Source organism: Loa loa (assembly GCF_000183805.2).
Source record: "Loa loa unplaced genomic scaffold supercont3.7, whole genome shotgun sequence".
Classification (NCBI taxonomy): Eukaryota; Metazoa; Nematoda; class Chromadorea; order Rhabditida; family Onchocercidae; genus Loa; species Loa loa.
In genome coordinates, this window is record NW_018108187.1 from 35,231 (window position 1) to 52,197 (window position 16,967).

At 33.0% G+C, this 16,967-nt stretch overlaps 4 protein-coding genes across 4 annotated transcripts; 3 read left to right on the forward strand and 1 right to left on the reverse strand.

Annotated features, from left to right (window-relative positions):
- Positions 1-1,582: 1,582 nt before the first annotated feature.
- Positions 1,583-2,447, forward strand: LOAG_00903 (hypothetical protein; the record flags this gene model as incomplete). The annotated part of the gene is made up of 2 exons (XM_003136443.2): positions 1,583-1,663; positions 2,265-2,447. The coding sequence occupies 2 exons, from the start codon at positions 1,583-1,585 to the stop codon at positions 2,445-2,447; spliced, it is 264 nt and encodes an 87-aa protein (XP_003136491.2).
- Positions 2,448-10,017: 7,570 nt separating this feature from the next.
- On the reverse strand, positions 10,018-10,386 carry LOAG_00904 (hypothetical protein; the record flags this gene model as incomplete). Its single annotated transcript, XM_003136444.1, has 2 exons — positions 10,018-10,100; positions 10,140-10,386. The coding sequence occupies 2 exons, from the start codon at positions 10,384-10,386 to the stop codon at positions 10,018-10,020; spliced, it is 330 nt and encodes a 109-aa protein (XP_003136492.1).
- Positions 10,387-12,715: 2,329 nt separating this feature from the next.
- On the forward strand, positions 12,716-12,952 carry LOAG_00905 (hypothetical protein; the record flags this gene model as incomplete). Its single annotated transcript, XM_003136445.2, has 1 exon — positions 12,716-12,952. The coding sequence occupies one exon, from the start codon at positions 12,716-12,718 to the stop codon at positions 12,950-12,952; it is 237 nt and encodes a 78-aa protein (XP_003136493.2).
- A 2,214-nt stretch (positions 12,953-15,166) lies between these two features.
- Positions 15,167-16,315, forward strand: LOAG_00906 (hypothetical protein; the record flags this gene model as incomplete). Its single annotated transcript, XM_020445583.1, has 4 exons — positions 15,167-15,173; positions 15,257-15,426; positions 15,563-15,723; positions 16,180-16,315. 4 exons carry the CDS (start codon positions 15,167-15,169, stop codon positions 16,313-16,315), a joined length of 474 nt encoding a protein of 157 aa, XP_020303975.1.
- Positions 16,316-16,967: the final 652 nt, after the last annotated feature.

The following is a 16,967-nucleotide window of genomic DNA, read 5'->3' on the forward strand; positions in this document are numbered from 1 at the left end:
TGCATCTCAATTCCACTTTTTAATTTGGATCCCTGATGCCAAATATCGATCTCAGTAATATAGGTAAGTCAATTAGGAAAATTTATCTGTTCAATATCATCTAATCTTATCAGCCAGATTTGGCTGAATTTTACCTTAGTGAAATTTTAATCTTAGTGGATCCATCCTCAGTGTTTCAGGGTCACGTTCTCTCTTTGAGCACATTGCTCAGGAAAGTCTAAAGCAAAAACTTTTTGATGTCTAAAAATTTCAAATTTCACTACTGACAAATAAGTAATGGGTAAGTTCACGTAGATAAGTAAATAAGTGGACGTAGACGCAGATAAGCAAATTTCACCAGATAAGTAAATAAGTAAAATTCAAGCAAATAAGTAACTTGGCTTTCTATCCTATCGATGGAATACGCACAGTAAAAGTGAGGTTGTAAAACGTAGCTCACATATGGCTACATCTCAGACCAGCTAGTTTTAAAACTTTTCAAAACATTCTCTTCCGACTATTCTTTCGTAAGGTTAATCTAAAGACAGTCTCTCTCAAAAATGCTTACGGATCTGAGTTGGGAATGAGACACAAGGAAATCTAAAAAAGTAGCTGGGACCGGAAAAAAAGAAAACGTTAGAAGGAAGCTGCTTTGACAATATATGCGTACAACATTGTGAATCAACCAAAAATGAGAATGTTAATGAATCGAGAATCAGGAATTGGTCCTTTCCTATTCATGCAAAGACCTCTTCTATTTGTAAGATTAGTTTTAGATTATTCAGCTCCATAGGCTAAATTGGGTTACTGCTAGATAAGAATGAGAATTTCAGAGATAAGTGTCAGTGCACGGATAATGGTCAACGAGATATGGAAAGGTTACGGGTATGATAAATATATGCCAAATCCTCATAGAGATGAATGATCAGTGATCGTCACCATGTTATCAATCCATTAAAGACGTCCACGGTGACATAGATGGGATGACACGGGATCGATAGGACGGCTTGTTCTGTTAACATCGCTCTCCGCAATGATCTAAACTAATGGTTCACTGAGGAGAAAATTACTCATCTTGAGGAGACTTAAATTTTTTTTGAAAATTTCACGAAAATTTTCGTTCCGATGACTCATAGTGGCACCAAAATTGTCTCAGTACATTTATTGTGATGACAGAACAAATCAAGCATTGCCCATCAGAAAATTTAATAAAAGACCATAGTAATTAAGAAATGATTAAGAAGATGTAGTAAAATCAGTGTGAAATGAGGAGATAGGTGTGCCTTCTGTCCATTTTACCTTAATTTTTCGTCTTAAAAAGAGTCTGCTGTTTCAGTAAGTTGATTTAATCAGAACATCATCTTATTCAAATGAATTACTGCGACAAGCAAAGAAAACTGAAGTCACTCTGCGCTATGTTAAGTAAGGAAAATTTGATTAGAATGTAATTTATCACTTCAATTTTGAGACGAGTTTTTGTGAATAACTCACTGAAGAATAGCAACTGTCAACGAATTTCAGTAACCGCTGGAACGTGACGAAAGTGAAAATAAGTTGTACATATATGATGAGTGACATCCAGAAGGAGAAGTCATCACAATAAATGATTGTTGGTCAAAAGAAGGAAGGAAGGAAGGAAGACGATAGTTACAAACGCAAAAGATGGAAGGAACGCATTTGTAATGTTTGTTTTATATTTTTCGATAAGTAATAAACAACAGCAATATACAGTGGAACATTTCAACATCATACTGTAAATTTATTCTAAAAATGACAGGAAAGAAATGTGTCACTAAGCTATTTTTAAGGAATTGCCACAGTAGGTACTTCAAGGATGGCTTTAATAACCTTTGACCCTAACATAGTAGTCCGCTGCTATATTTAAAGTATTGCATATAGTAACCTATCGAAATGATAAAATTGATCCAAAGACATGTCGAACCCAAAGGTCCTGATTCAGATCATTTATGATTTAATAATCAAATATTTGAATTACAGATGACATCTTATATTTTTACTTGATGACTGCTTCCTGATTAAGTTCACTAAGCGACTTTTACAATACGTAAAGGGTTTCAACGAGTGAAACACAGGAAATACATATAATTGCTCATACAAAACTGTGATTTCAAGCTAGACTAACTATTACGCATTTAATTTTGAAAATCCCTAAATATATTATAAATTATTTCTAATCTTTGGATATGTTTGTCTTAATGTTGGACAGAGTGATGTACAAGCGCAGAAATTTAAAATATAATAGAAATCTTGATAAGGACATTTAGCTATCTGATGGTTTTACAGCTTGGCTTTTGCTTGCTACTGCTGCTGCATCTGGTGATGAGTCATTGCGTGGTGGGCCTGGGAAGGGCCAAGATTGGGGAGAGGTGACGGGAAGAGACGAATCGCCAGTGATCTCACCTCCACCCTTTTCCCATTCGGTCTATCTGATTGGAAATGGTGATTAAATTGGATCTTGTTGGGAAAAGGAAGGAAAGGAAGGGACAGACGAACAGACAGACCAGTGGATGACAGACACGGAGGTATCGTTGAAATGGATATACATATGAAAATCACATTACGACAGGGCCATCGGTGACTCTCATAGCTATCGTCTATGAACAAAGCAAATTGAGTGATGTGACCAATGTATTGGTAAGCCAAGGGAAGCCTTTGAAGCACGACACATGAGCCAAAACTTTAAGTCCCTTTAGCAACCCCGTTCCCTCAACTTGCTGCGCTATATGATAGAGTTAACCGAATGTAAATTAACGTCCGAATGTAAAATTCCAGCTATTTGTGGTGAGATTTGAAGGTCATGAAGGAAAAAGGAAAATACAGACAGATGGATAACTAAATCGATTGTTGGATTTATAAATAGCAAAGAATCCTACCAAAATTCCATGCACCATTTGTTGGAAAATAGTCAAAGTATGCGTAAATCAAACGGAATATTTGATGGTTGGATATGAGCAAACTTTTTGAAAATCTAAAAATTTGATCTGAAACATTGCAGAAAGATACGTTTGAGAGTACTGTGGAATGAATTTTGGGAATGTATCCGTGCAAAGAATGGAAAGAATGTTGCAGACAGTACTGAGGTCTGAATAAATGTGATAAATTTAGAGCTTTCAAAGGGGGGAAATAAACATGACAATGATTGGAATAGTATTAAAAGTGATGATTTTAAAAACATCAAGTAATACCAATACTAATAATTTATTTAATTAGAAAGCTATGGATGTCTTACTGAACAGTAAGGCTTGAAATATTTGATGGGCCATTAGAAACTCTGATAACGGTTCCTTTGCACCATATTTTCCTTTGTTTTTCTTTCCTTTTGGTTTCTTTTTAAAATAATAAGGTAGCACAGAAATGCTGAGAAAAAAAAAAAAAAGTAGTAAAATGACCCGACATTTCTGTACTACCTTATTATGTTTAGGTCTTGGGACGAGATTCACCGGATGTTAAACCCGACACCTGAAATATATTGTAAGCTGAGGGAAACAAATAAACGACAATAACGATATATGCATATTCTCTTGTAGTAATTCCGCTATAAAGTCCTTCTAAACCAGATGTTTAATATTGAGAGACAGACAACAATACAGACTGATATGATAAGAGAAGGACAAAGTACTAATTATTGTTTTGAGTAAAAAGAGATATCTGACCTGGATTATAGAAAAGGTCGCCGCGTTAAAGGACCATAAAAATCTGATAATCATTTAGGAAGTAGTAGAAGATCATGAATAGTGATCTTTAGCTCTAAAAAGTCAGTTTAAAAAAAGCATAAACAATATGAGCGTACACGCAACACTTGTAGAGAATATTCAATGTTTTTTGAAATATTAAAATATAGGTAATTATAAACAGGTTCGTCTCAGGATTGTGTTTTAATCTTCATTTTGAACAATAAAAGGAAGAAAAATTAGGAGGATAAGCTTAGGATGAAGTATTACATATATATTACGCTATTACTACCTTTACTTCCTGAAACTCACTTCAGCCAAAAACTTCATAGCTATGCCGTCTCGTTGCTCCAAGGCAACTCCTTTTATCAACAGGCATGTCAAGATGACAAGATGACTGACCATTTATAGTGGCACCACACTACTCCAATTTCCCATCAAGCATTAATGAAAAAATTTCACATTGGTTCAAAATGACCTTCATTATGTCATCTATCCTATCTCCCAGTAATTCGATCGACCCATCAGGACCACCTGTCGTGTGCTGCCGCATTCCCCGCATCCCTCCCTCTTCATATCGATGAACACCTCTTTCTGGGTAAAATACAATTTTCCGCAAATTTGATTCTCTTCCTTCCTCAGTTCTTCTTGTTCGACTAATTCGCTTTACTAAATGACACATATAGCTGGACTAATATACTAACCTGAAAAACTTTAAACCAACTAAAGTCAGGACGAATGTGAATTTCGTGATCAATACATGCGAGATCTGTTGATATGATTAGCAAATTAAATCGCTTTACACTATTTATAGTTGAATACAAAGAAAAGCAAAAACAATTTTTGAATAGGAAATTAAATTGGAATTGGAAAAATCTGAACAAACAATTATCATTCTTCCCAGGGGTAGTTCGATAGTTGGCATTCAAGAAGATTCACATAAATATTGATGGAAAATATAACTTACTGGAATCAAAGCAAAACAGTAAACAAGTTCCAAAGAGTTAAAGTAAAGTACCAATATAATATAAGTAAAATGAAAAAAACATTTCAAACAATCAGTCTTCTGATCATTTCTGAATTTGGCTGAAAAGATATAGATCAATAATTAGGAAAAGTCGAAACAAAAGATGAGAGATGAGCAATAGAGATGGATGTCGTTCTCTTCCGCTCCAACCATCGCTTTAAATATGAATTTCCCTTTTCTGCTTTACTGCACCACACTCACTCAATTTTGATTTCATTTTTCTTACAAAATATAACATCGATTTCTCCACTTCTATTTTCGTCCAAAAGTCATTCTATTCGGTAGAAGAAGAGCTAGCAAAATTGGTCCTAAATTCAAGCAACAGCCAAAATAGACCTTTGGACGTTCTCAGTGAGTCCAATCCTAATGGTCATTCATCGCAGCGGCCCTTTTTTTCTCTTACCCACCATACTCAATGAATAAAATACACAAGTTGCTTACAGATTGATTTGCGACAACATAGATGTAAATGCATATAAATTATGTGGAATTTACATTCATTTTTGTTCACTAGTTTGGTCATTGGTCATTGGTCATTCATGTTATGCATGCACTTTGCAGTGGCAGTGAAATTTATAGTGAAAAGTTACCTTTCAATACACTCCTTGTTGAGTTTCCCTACCAATCGTTTACTCATCCATTTGATTAGCTATTCACAATTCTACATTTAATTAATATTAACCGTCTTATTGGTCTTTTGAAATGCTTTAGAATGTACCAAACTAGAGTGACAAACTTCCACTAATTAAAATGACGAGTTTACCAATATTGCACAAAATTTTTTTAGATCTCAATATTTTCCTTCTTGTTACAGTACTGCCATTTAATTGCTCAAATTATATCATTTATAATGTTGACTCTCCCATCAATACTTACTATTTACATATCACGTAAATGTTGCAGATTGTTAGTCAGATTCCAGGACATTCTAAATTACTCTGAAGTTTTACTACATTCAGTTTTTAAACCTAAAATTGGCGCTTCCCGATGTCAATTTCCATCAACAATCCAACAAAATCCTTAATTCCAAGAAAAATCGGAATATTTCATGAGTGCTTAAAGGACTTACAGCCACCGAACCATTGCATACTCTTCAAAATTATAAAATCGACGAGCCTGCATTTCAAGATCACCATTTCTTTATCATCGGTATCATTGTGAACTTATTCTTCTGCATATTACTTGTATTTTATACAACTGACTTTGTACACATTTGTACTTTATGCACACAGTAGACAGTTATCGATTCTTAGATACACCTTGCACAGGTAATAAATAATTGTACAGCAAACAATTACTTGATGACTAAGGATGATAGTTGGTACAGAAGCTGTTCTCTCCATGTCTTCAGTGTTTCAGAAAGCATTCAAAAGTTTAACTTCATTTTCTGCTTGTCAAACAACCGAAAATTAGGCACAAAAATGCTTTGAAATTGAAAGCTAGGTAAAGCTTTAATGAATAAACAATAGAAAAGGACACTTGTTGTTTAAACAAATAAATTAAACACTTTAATTTGTTAAAAAAAAGAATGGAAAATATAATGAAAAGTTTTGTATTAATTCTGAACGAAATGCGCCATCTCACACAATAAATGAGTCGGATGGAACTGATGATAATGACAAGATGAAGCTATGTGACAGTATAAATAACTTATATAGCAATGACAGTATACAGGAAGAGCAATGATAATGATAATAGCACAACAAACATGAAATTTTCCCTGATAATTTTGAAATTTCTGGAAACATGATCGGTATGATTAACAAAGATGGAGATAACAAGAGAGTAAAAGGATCATATGGAAAGACATGGACAAATTGGAGTATGTCAAATACTAATTTCGAGAAAGGTTCTTATGACCTTCATTTCAGGAATGAGTTACAATCTCACCTCCGCCTCTTCTTCACTTACATTTTTCATCTAATTATTCGTTATGTTCAACTGTCAACAATGGTATGGAATGGAAACGACGGATAAAATGAATGAGCTGTGAAGGAGTAAAAGATGATTTAAAGTTCGCTTCAATTTTATTTACATGTCTCAATCGAACTTTACAACATCATTATAAACTCCCAATTTCGATCTCGACCGGATATTATCGCATAAAAAATTTAAAAAAAACATTTCTGCGAAGAAGCTATCATAATATGTTATTAAATTTTCTGCAACAGTCAATTTTTTATTGTGTAGAGATAAGTTTCAGATTTAAAACAAAACTTTGTGCCATTTTTTTAAGTTCCCAAACAAAATGACAAATTAATTAGAATTAATACAATAATTACTGCACAACATTCATCATTTCAACTTCGATTTAATTACATGGTTTAAAACGATCATTTCATGAGACGAATACCTTTATTGCTGTTAAGTCGATAAAGTTTCTTTACTTTCAGATTTTGATTTAAGGCTAACAAGAAAGAGATTACCCAGTATTTCTGAGGGTAATTGAAGAAATTTATTTGGTTTATCGCGTAGTGTTTTAGTGGAATAAGTTGTGGTAATGATTGAAACGCTTGATCTTATCATTCAAAAACCAGAAATATATTTTTTGCATGACAGTTTTTTTGCATCGTTGAAATTCTGACACGAATGTGGGAAACCTTCGGGTATTACCAAGTTCAACATTACCTGAAACCAATTTTAAGCACGCGGCTTCTTTCTTTTCTTTTCATGCAAGAGTTGTTTCCTTTTTCATTCTGAACGATGATATCAATGTCCTTCTCTAACAACATCTTCAGTATTCGTATCTTTAAATTTTTCTTTACTGTTTTTTTTTTTTTTAATTCATTAGCGAAGGCTTTTTTTCTATTCTCTCCCTATGTGTGTTAAATTAGTTGGCGCAAAGAAATTTGCTAACTCAACGAATTTTAATCAAAAATTAATTCGAAAATTTTATTATCATAATTAATCATTTTCATTGATGAACGAATAAAATTTGCCTCATTACCTTACTCCAAAAATGAATTCTGGCTTCATTGCTGGTTTCGGTACAAAGCAAATGACAACTTCTTTTTAGCCAACAAAAATGTTTTTATTCTTCTCAGTAATATCCGTCAGAGGATGATTCAAGTCTAAAAGTGCACCTTTTACAGTGCTATTAAAATGCATAATATCAGCACTGAATTGCAAAAACGGTTATTCATTCCGGATCAGTTGGAATTAATTCAAAATTCAACAATCATTATCACAAAAGAAATGGCTTATTTGGAATGCTCCAAATATAAATAATGCTTTCCATTACTTTCAAGATAAGTACAACTTTGTATAATACTTTCAGTTGAATTTTATCATTGTGAACATTCTTGGATTTTAACCAAGAAAGGAAAAAATATTGTAATATGAACGATTTTTATCTAACTTTATGCATTTGTCTTGTGATAAGATTCAATGTATTAATCATATTAGTTCAAAAAAAAAGAAAAGTTTATAACATTTTTAGCTGTAGTTGTCAAACAGGTTTAAAGAACCAATTGAGTACTGTGACATTTTAATTTTACTTTTCATGGAATGCAGCAAGAATCTTTCAGTGAAAAATGAGGGAAGTTAAGTGCAAGTGAATTTCAAGGGAGCTGGTTTTCCATGCCGTTACTCCGAAAAAAATTTGATTTTTATAGAAGCGATGGAATTTTAACGATACATTATGAGACGATTAATAGCTGAAAAAAAAAATAACGAAGTGCTGACGCTGTAGATGAAGAAAGGAAGTGAGAGGTGTTTGGTTTTGAAACCAACAATTTAACCGTATTGGTGCATGGGTCTGTGCCATTCACTATTCTCTTCGTTGAATGTTTTATTCTGAAATAAAATTTTTGATCGAATAGTGAGCAAATTGGGATTCATGTAAAGTTTTGAAATGTGAGCGCCAAATATAAAAATAATTTTTAAGGCCTAGTTTAGGGAGTCACATTTTCTTCATTATTATGATCTTTTAAAAACTCGGAAAATCAAGTGATGTATAAGACGCCTAAGGACGCTGTGAAAGATTGGGATACGAAATATTGAAGGAATTAATTATACCGCCACATAAAAGGTGGTTTTTACCCCCTCTTTCGGGAACGTAATGAACCAATTGATGTTTCGATATTGGTCATCTTTGCTTTGTGCTTTGTTTAAAAATCTAAAAGGGTTTTTGCACGTTTCTCATGACTTCTACTTGTCCCCTGCTGTGATATTATTGCGAGTCTACTCCATCTCTTTTCTGAGAATTACTGATTGGCACAATAAGATAGATGTCTATTTGAATTTCTCGTCTATTTAAAATTAATTTTTCAATAATAGAGAAACTTTTTAAAACTTCCAATTACTGCAACACACAAAAAAAAATTTTTAATAGAAGAGGGAATATTTGTGTCACAATGTGGTACTATGCGAAAGCTACTCTTATACCTTCCCACCTTCAATTTCTCTTGCACTTTGTGAATGGTACTAAATGCTTAATTGTTTCAGTATACTAACCAACAGATCTACCCACAGCGATGCGTCTAAGTTGTGAGAACTTACTAGAATGATTAGAACGTCATTTTGTCAGAACTGGGAATACCAAATGTCCCTTGCTTTCTTCTGAAGCACGTTTGGCTTCCATTTTTTGTTTTTCTTATTAGGTTCTCTTATTTTAAGTGCTTTCATGCAATGACTGCTTTTATAAGTAGTCAAAATTAACTATAATTTAGCTTAAGTTAGCTTGAAAATTGAATTAAAAAATAATAGTTTCAGAAGTAAAAAAAAGCTAATGCATGGTTTTTCCGGAAGATGGGTGTAGATTTTTCCGTTTAATCCATTCCTTCATTTATGCCCGTTGAATGTTTTCTTTAGTCTTTTTTCGACTTAAACATTTATATTATCCTAGAAATCTGAAATACTGCAGGCAAATGAAATAGCAGCAGAAGTATTTTGAAAATGAGATACTTCTATGTTCTAGTTCCAGAAAAGTTAGTTTCTTTCTGTAGTCGATCACAGATCATTCTCCTCCACTGAGGAAAATGCCGCAGGATTATGAAAATGAATGGACATCACAGAGTCGGTTAGAATATAATAAAAGATAAATTCACAAATGAATGACAAGAGGTCTCTCCCTTTACAACTTTCTCCTACATTCTTTTCTAAATGAATTTAGATACGAAGTTTGATATTTAAGTAAATGTGTTCTGAGAGAGATGCTCATGATATGGCTACGGTAGGATAGAAAGAAAGCTACGGTAGAAGCTTATTAGGAGTAAAGGAGAATAATGAAAAAGCTCCTTAATGTTTTCATAATGTTCAACTATTTACAATTTGCAATCACTCAGAGTTAATAAAAGCTATACGAAATTAAATGAGATATTAGTAAACCAGCACTATCTTATGCCATATCGTGCAAAAACATCGAATATGCTGCTGAAGTTCGAACTTAGCGTGATTGTAAACTGCAAATAATGAAGTATTGTAATAGAGCAGAAAGAAACCTTTCTGCCCATTCTTCTTTAGTCGCTTCTGATGCAAACAAAAAATGTCGTATATATGTGAATAGGTCGACCGCACATCGAAAATCATGTATATATGCCGATAGCATGCAATGGAAATTGCAGCCATGGGTTTAAGATTTTTAAAAAGGTAGCCAACGTTGGATCGCTCATCGTAATTAATCACAGCAGAAGACGAGAGAAGAGCGAAACGATCCAGTTTGTAGCGCTCTCGTCCGATCTTCCCCATGATTTTTATTCATTTCATTTCCAAAGTGCGAATTTGAGAAGTTTTTTTTTCTTTGGTAAACGCTGACATTGTCAGTTACACCGAATTGTCGAATTTTGCAAATAAATATCATTCTATTATCCCCATCCAAACGACCAATCAGCCAATCAACAAACCAGTCGTCCAACTAGCCCTATCATTCACGCTTATCTCGTTGTTTATTTTAATGAACTAATTAACAAACGGTTTAAATTGTTCACTCCAACTGAATTTTTGATGATAACGAAGATAAACAATTATCAGTATAATCACTTGCAATACCACTGGCTTTCATTATCGATTCAACAAAGATTGGCTTATATTTTCTTTTTGTTTCTGTTTCTGATTCACAGTAGTTAAGCTATCAATTTCCAGCGTTGATCAGATTAATTCCCAGATCTTGATGAAATTGTGATCTCAATCAATAGGTCTCTTAATGTGTTCCCTTACTTCTGAATTTGCGTTGGTTGTTTTCATACCACCAGTTATTATCCATCATTTTGCAAAGTTAATTCCTTAATTCACTCTGGCAAGTCTTTCACTTAAAACCTTTTTCCAACCTTCCTATCATTTCATACAAATGTATTTCTTCTCGATTTATGCTTAAAAAATCATTATCATGATATACTCAAAGGGAACAACACAGATCATTATTTGATGATATCTAAACAGTGGATAGAAGATAAGATTTAAGGTATTCGGCAAAGGTATGAAAACTTTGTATGTAAATTGTTTAATAATGCTTTCTGAGCAAAACCATCGCTTTGAACAAAACAAAAAATGAATTTTTCATCATTGCGAAACTACAAATACAGTATTTATCCGATAGGTTTAATTGTTTAACAGATATAATTCAATCAAATTTTATTTCCCTAAAATTCTTTCAGAACTATCATTTGATTAATGAATGTAATTTTATTAAAAAGATTTTTTAAGCTTTTCTTTTTTAATCATACTTTATTTATTTATCAAATTGGTGCAAAATAAGTTATCTTGAAACTCTCTACCTACAATTCTTCTAATAATTCCATTTCATTCCAATTAAGTTATGGTCAATTTCACAACCTTATTTTATTACATTTCTTATAAATGTCAATAATTTCACTTTACAAACAATATCGCTTCAAAGTCATTTTTCCCAATTTGTAAATTGATAAGAGTCCTTTCCATATTATCATTTTTTGAAATTTTCTGCCATTCTCTTTAACCAATGCAATTAGTATTTCGCGGTTCTTTAAAATTTAATATGATTGATACCCATCTGATCATCATTTACTGCGATTGAGGTGAATTATCTTTCGAGTGACATAATAATAAGAACAGTATAATAAATCGATAGATTTTGGTATATAAGTTTATCTGATAATAAAAGATAATTCATCTTAAGAATTATAACAGAAGATAACAAATTCAGAAAGTTCAGTGATTAAGCAAAATTTTTAATTCGAGACCAAAAGAAAATTAGTTGAAAAGAATTTTCAACCATTTTTCCCTAATTAATATGTGTAACAGTTAAAGGAAGCACATGATTTCCGAAACTTTTGCATTAGTTGAAACTGGAAGTGAAAAAAAAAAACAGTCATTCAGAAAGGATTTCTTCGTGGAAAAGAGGAGTAGTAAATATTTTAGCAACATATTGTCAAATAAGAACTAAATGACGATTTGGGATTTCTCTCATTTGGTGATAATTATTCTACATAATAAAATGTTGTAAACGAAAGACTGGAAAAGAAAGAGAGAAGTAAGTTGGAAACGTGTAATGACAAAAGAAAAAAGATAAAAATGTACAACATTATCATAATTTCTCAGTATCTATGTCACAACAATAAAGCAATTTTTTGTGAGATCAACTTGCGCTTGTCTCTCTTAGCAATATGATGGACATACGGACCTTGGCTACTCCATACGTTCTCTTTGTGCATTATTGTAGTTCTGAAGTCGAGAATTCTTCGTATTTATCGCAAGTGTACTTGATTTTTCATAAGTTTCAGTGATTTTAATGGGTTCCTATTGTTGTATTTCGATTGATTTATGCAAATTCAATGCATTATCATTAACAATGTATAAATATTACGATATCTCAACCTGCTCAATACCAAAACAGCAATTTTCTGAAATCAGAAAATTTAGATATTTTGGTCCAAAAGATTTTTCAAATCCAAACATTACTTGAAATACTTATTCAACTATGCTGTGTACATAATATCTTGTACAGTGATCAGCCATTCTAGGACAATTAAATTGCATATCATTTTCACTAATTTTAGAGATCTAGTGCTTTAAATTTTCATTTATCCTTTATTAGTTCAGTATGGAAATTATTCAGACTGTTTATCTGAAATTAGCCTTAAAAGCAGAAGCTTATCGAGTTGAAGTAAATAATGGATTGAAATCAGAATCGGAAACACAAGTCGGATTGGAACCACAAGTCACCTACTACCACATGGCATTTCTGACTCAACTCCTGCTCCGGAATAGTCTTTATACGAAAGATGAGAATTTGAATAAGAGATTCAGTTCGAAGTATGTAAAATTCAGGAAATACTAGATTTGGAGCGTTTTTTTCTACCTTCCTTCTGTAAACTTATTGTGATTCATTTTTGCACAGTCATTTCAATTTTATCCAAATATAGAGATTCTTTTTACAAAAAGCATGACAAAAAAGCGTGACAAAACTTCTAACAAGATAATTGTTGTAATAGTTATTCATAAATGAATTAAATTATTGTTTATAAGTTCACTTTTCACCTAACATTTTGCATATTTCAAACTAGTAACCAATTCCTTAATTATTCTTCACAATATCTTAATAAAAATCATCATTTCTTATCCTTGTTCCAAATTCCGAATTTACCTTTCTGATCAGATTAAATAAAATTTATTGAATGATTATTTCTTATATCATGGCTTCTATCCTTCCTGTAACCTTTAAATAAAGAATCGTCCTCGCATTTTATCCTGTGACTTGCGCAACTCTGAAATCATGAAATCATCTTCATTTTCATATTACCGCTTGTCCACTCACAAATAATAATTTCTTATATTTTATTGAAAGAGAATCATAACATTATTATTAATTGATCCAGATTGAAGAAATATATAGTGTGATAAATACACGGTATTATTCATATTTCATTAATTATAATAATGGTTATAGCCACAAAATAGTTATAATTGATCTATTATAACAATTAGCAAATGTTTTAATTCTTTGTTTAAACATAATAACAATTCATCACTTCATTTATTCCATGTCTTGCAATATATGTAGGTAATCACATTTTATTTTAGTCTTATGGTTAAGTAGCGTTGATTTCAAGAAGCAGTTCGAGAAATCACGCTATTTGGTTCATTTCCAGAGCAACTCCATCTTTGATTTATCATTAATTCAATTAAATTCATTTTTGTTCTCTTTTGATTTTGAAATTTTTGCTGTTTATAGTTGTTGTTTCTATGATTAGACCTGCACTAAAGCTCTCTAAACCTCTGATTGATATGGAACATTGAAAAAAACTTATTAGTGTTTGTATTCAGGTTACTATTGATAAAAATAAGAAAGATGCAAAATATAATTTCATGGAAACAGCACTGGAGGTCATCATCGCCTCATTCACTTATAGCGCTTCTTATTTTTTCCATTGCAAAAACATCGAAGGCGGCTGCCGAAGGTGAAATCTATCAAATAGGTAAGCTTTTATTGATGATTATCCATTTGACTTGCCTGTTCGGTCAGTGAGTACGTCCACCGTTGGTTTTTAAGTGCTAATTACGAATGTATGAAAATTTTAATTTTGAGAAAACTTCAATTTGAGTAAAAAATATTTTGTTGGCTTGGCTATCAAATGCTACGTGCTCATGCAAAGTTCTCTCATACAAATTCAGATCACAACCATAAAATAAAATTCAAAGTGTGTAGAGATGTCAGTGGTCCTACGCTATTTAATCTACGTAGAACGATGTGTTTCCTTACCCAACTCTTTTCTCATCATCTAACTTAGCGCATTTCCGAATATCAAATCCGTAACTTCAAATGCCACTTCAATAAATTTATGATTTATACTTAACAGCAACTTTGTATTTTCTTTGCATACTTTCGTGCATGGGAGATTCAACTATTGAAATGAACTTCTGCAGAATAAAAATTTCCATAAAGTCATTGCAGAAATTATAAGATTAAATTGTCAGTAAATTTTACTTGAAAATCGGTTGGAATTTTTCCACAAAATTCAATTCACAGCTTGAACATCACCGGAAATTTCTTCGCGGACCATACATATTTTTGGTTTAAAAAAAATTGCCTCATTTTGACTGTTCAAGGAAAGATAGCAAAAATCACTTATAACTTTTATTCTTACCTCTGCAGCTCTTGATGTAGAGTTCGCAACCTCGCAATAAACCGATAGCAAATGCTTTTCCTTTTTTCCACTCTTTTACTTTTTTATTTATTTTAAAAAGTAATCCAATTCGACCATCAGGAAGTTCCTATAAAACAACAGTATTAACATTTATTAAGGATAAACATAAATTTGCTCGACACTGTTCACCGCTTCTTGGTACACCAGTTTTTAGTACATCTTGGGTCTTAGTTTTGAATTCCATTACTTGGACCATTCTATTTTGGACTTCACCGCTTGGTTTCTTACTAGAATCCAAAGCGGTAGCTAATATGAAGGATAATTAAATAATGTGCAAAGCTTTCTTCCTTCTCCTTCTCTCTCTCTTTTTTGTTTTTTTTTCAGTGTGTCCTAGGCAGGTTAAGGAGATGCCAGGTCAGAGGGAAACAATTGTGTGGTACTAAAGATATTTTGATTTACTTGTGAATTTTTTTGAAAATAATTCAAACAATTTACAGAAAAAAAATTGCTGGACGAGACACAGTTTAGCAATCCGAAACCATATGATTATAATTTCGAAGACGATCTCAAAAAATTGGCTGATAAAAACGATATATACGATGAATTAGTGCCTTATCTGCCAACATTTGTTCTACACAAAAACGGCAAAAATGCTGGACGAACAAGCGTATGTTTCTCATGAAAAGCGGAATCATTTACCTCAGTGAACTGGCGCAGTTATTTAGCTAATTTGTTTATTGACGTTATAGTAAATGGATAAAGTAATGAGTGGAATAGCAAAGTTACAGACAAACAGCTTTCAGGTACCAATTATTACTCGTAAAATGCCAAGTTGGTCAACACCTTCCCCCAGACAAAAGTATGTTGAACCTTATGGGCCATTTTCTGCTAAGTTTTCCAATAGTTTTCAACGATCTGCTCTGCAAAGACCAGAAGCGCTGACTGTTAAGCCAGTCAGTCAAAGGTTAACTTTCTCTTTTTAATGAAAACTTTGTGTATGAGATTAAAAATTCATGAAAGAAATCATTATTTGATGAAAGAAAAGACTCGCGTAATTAACAGCTCCCACCTATTTTATTGCGCTCTAAATTTCTTATGGAAAATATGTTGCGCTTAAATGTTTTTAAAAATAAAGTCAGTAGGCGACAAAATAAATATCAACTACTCGTGCCAACTGTTTAGCCAATCTTTTACGCTCGCACGGATTATTCGGATCGTTTGCTTTAAATATTGTTGTGCAGTTATATCCACTTTGGTATTCAAAATCATCATCTTGTAGCGAAAATTATAAGTAATCAGGGATAATCGTAATTACAACGATAATAATAGTTATCATTTCTGAATCTCTGGAGTGATAAGTGTGAGATCTAAAATTGGTAATACACTCAGTCATGCGTGAACTTGGAGATTTGTATTTCAGCATGTATTCTCAACTTTTTCCACAGCGACAGTGCTTGCGTACAATTTATACTGCTATACGGCTGGCATTTGCACTATATCACTATGCTTATTCACTTAACAGTCAAAAAGAAATATTTAAAAAGCTTGCACCATAAACTAACATTGCACTTTGAATTTATCTACAAAACAAAATCTTAGTTTAAGTTTCTTGCAAGCTCGAAAAAGTACTTCGTTGCTTATGGATTTCAAATATGCATATATAAAATATGAATAAATTTCGTAATTATCTTCAACGAAATATTTGAAGATCAGGTCAGTTATTGAAACTATAAAATATTATGCTAACGGACAGTATGATATAAAGCATTGCTTAAACAATTTCAGGTTAACAACGAGTCGAAGTACAACGCGGACTACAACGGCACGAACTGCTACTACTACTACTACCACTAGGTCTCGGACCTTCTTGCAACAGCAACAAAGGCAGCAACAGCAACAACAACAGCGGCAGCAACGGCAACGGCAACGACAACAATTACAGCAACAGCGGGAGCAACGGCAACGACAGCAACTAGAACAACAACGGCAGCAACGGCAACGACAGCAGCAACAGCAACTACAGCAACAACGGCAGCTACGGCAACGAGAGCAGCAACGGCAACGAGAGCAGCAACGGCGACGAGAGCAGCAACGGCAACGAGAACAGCAACGGCAGCAATGGCAGCAACGGCAACGAGAGCAGCAACGGCAACAAGAACAGCAACGACAACAATGGCAGCAACGGCAACGAGAACAGCAAACGGCAAC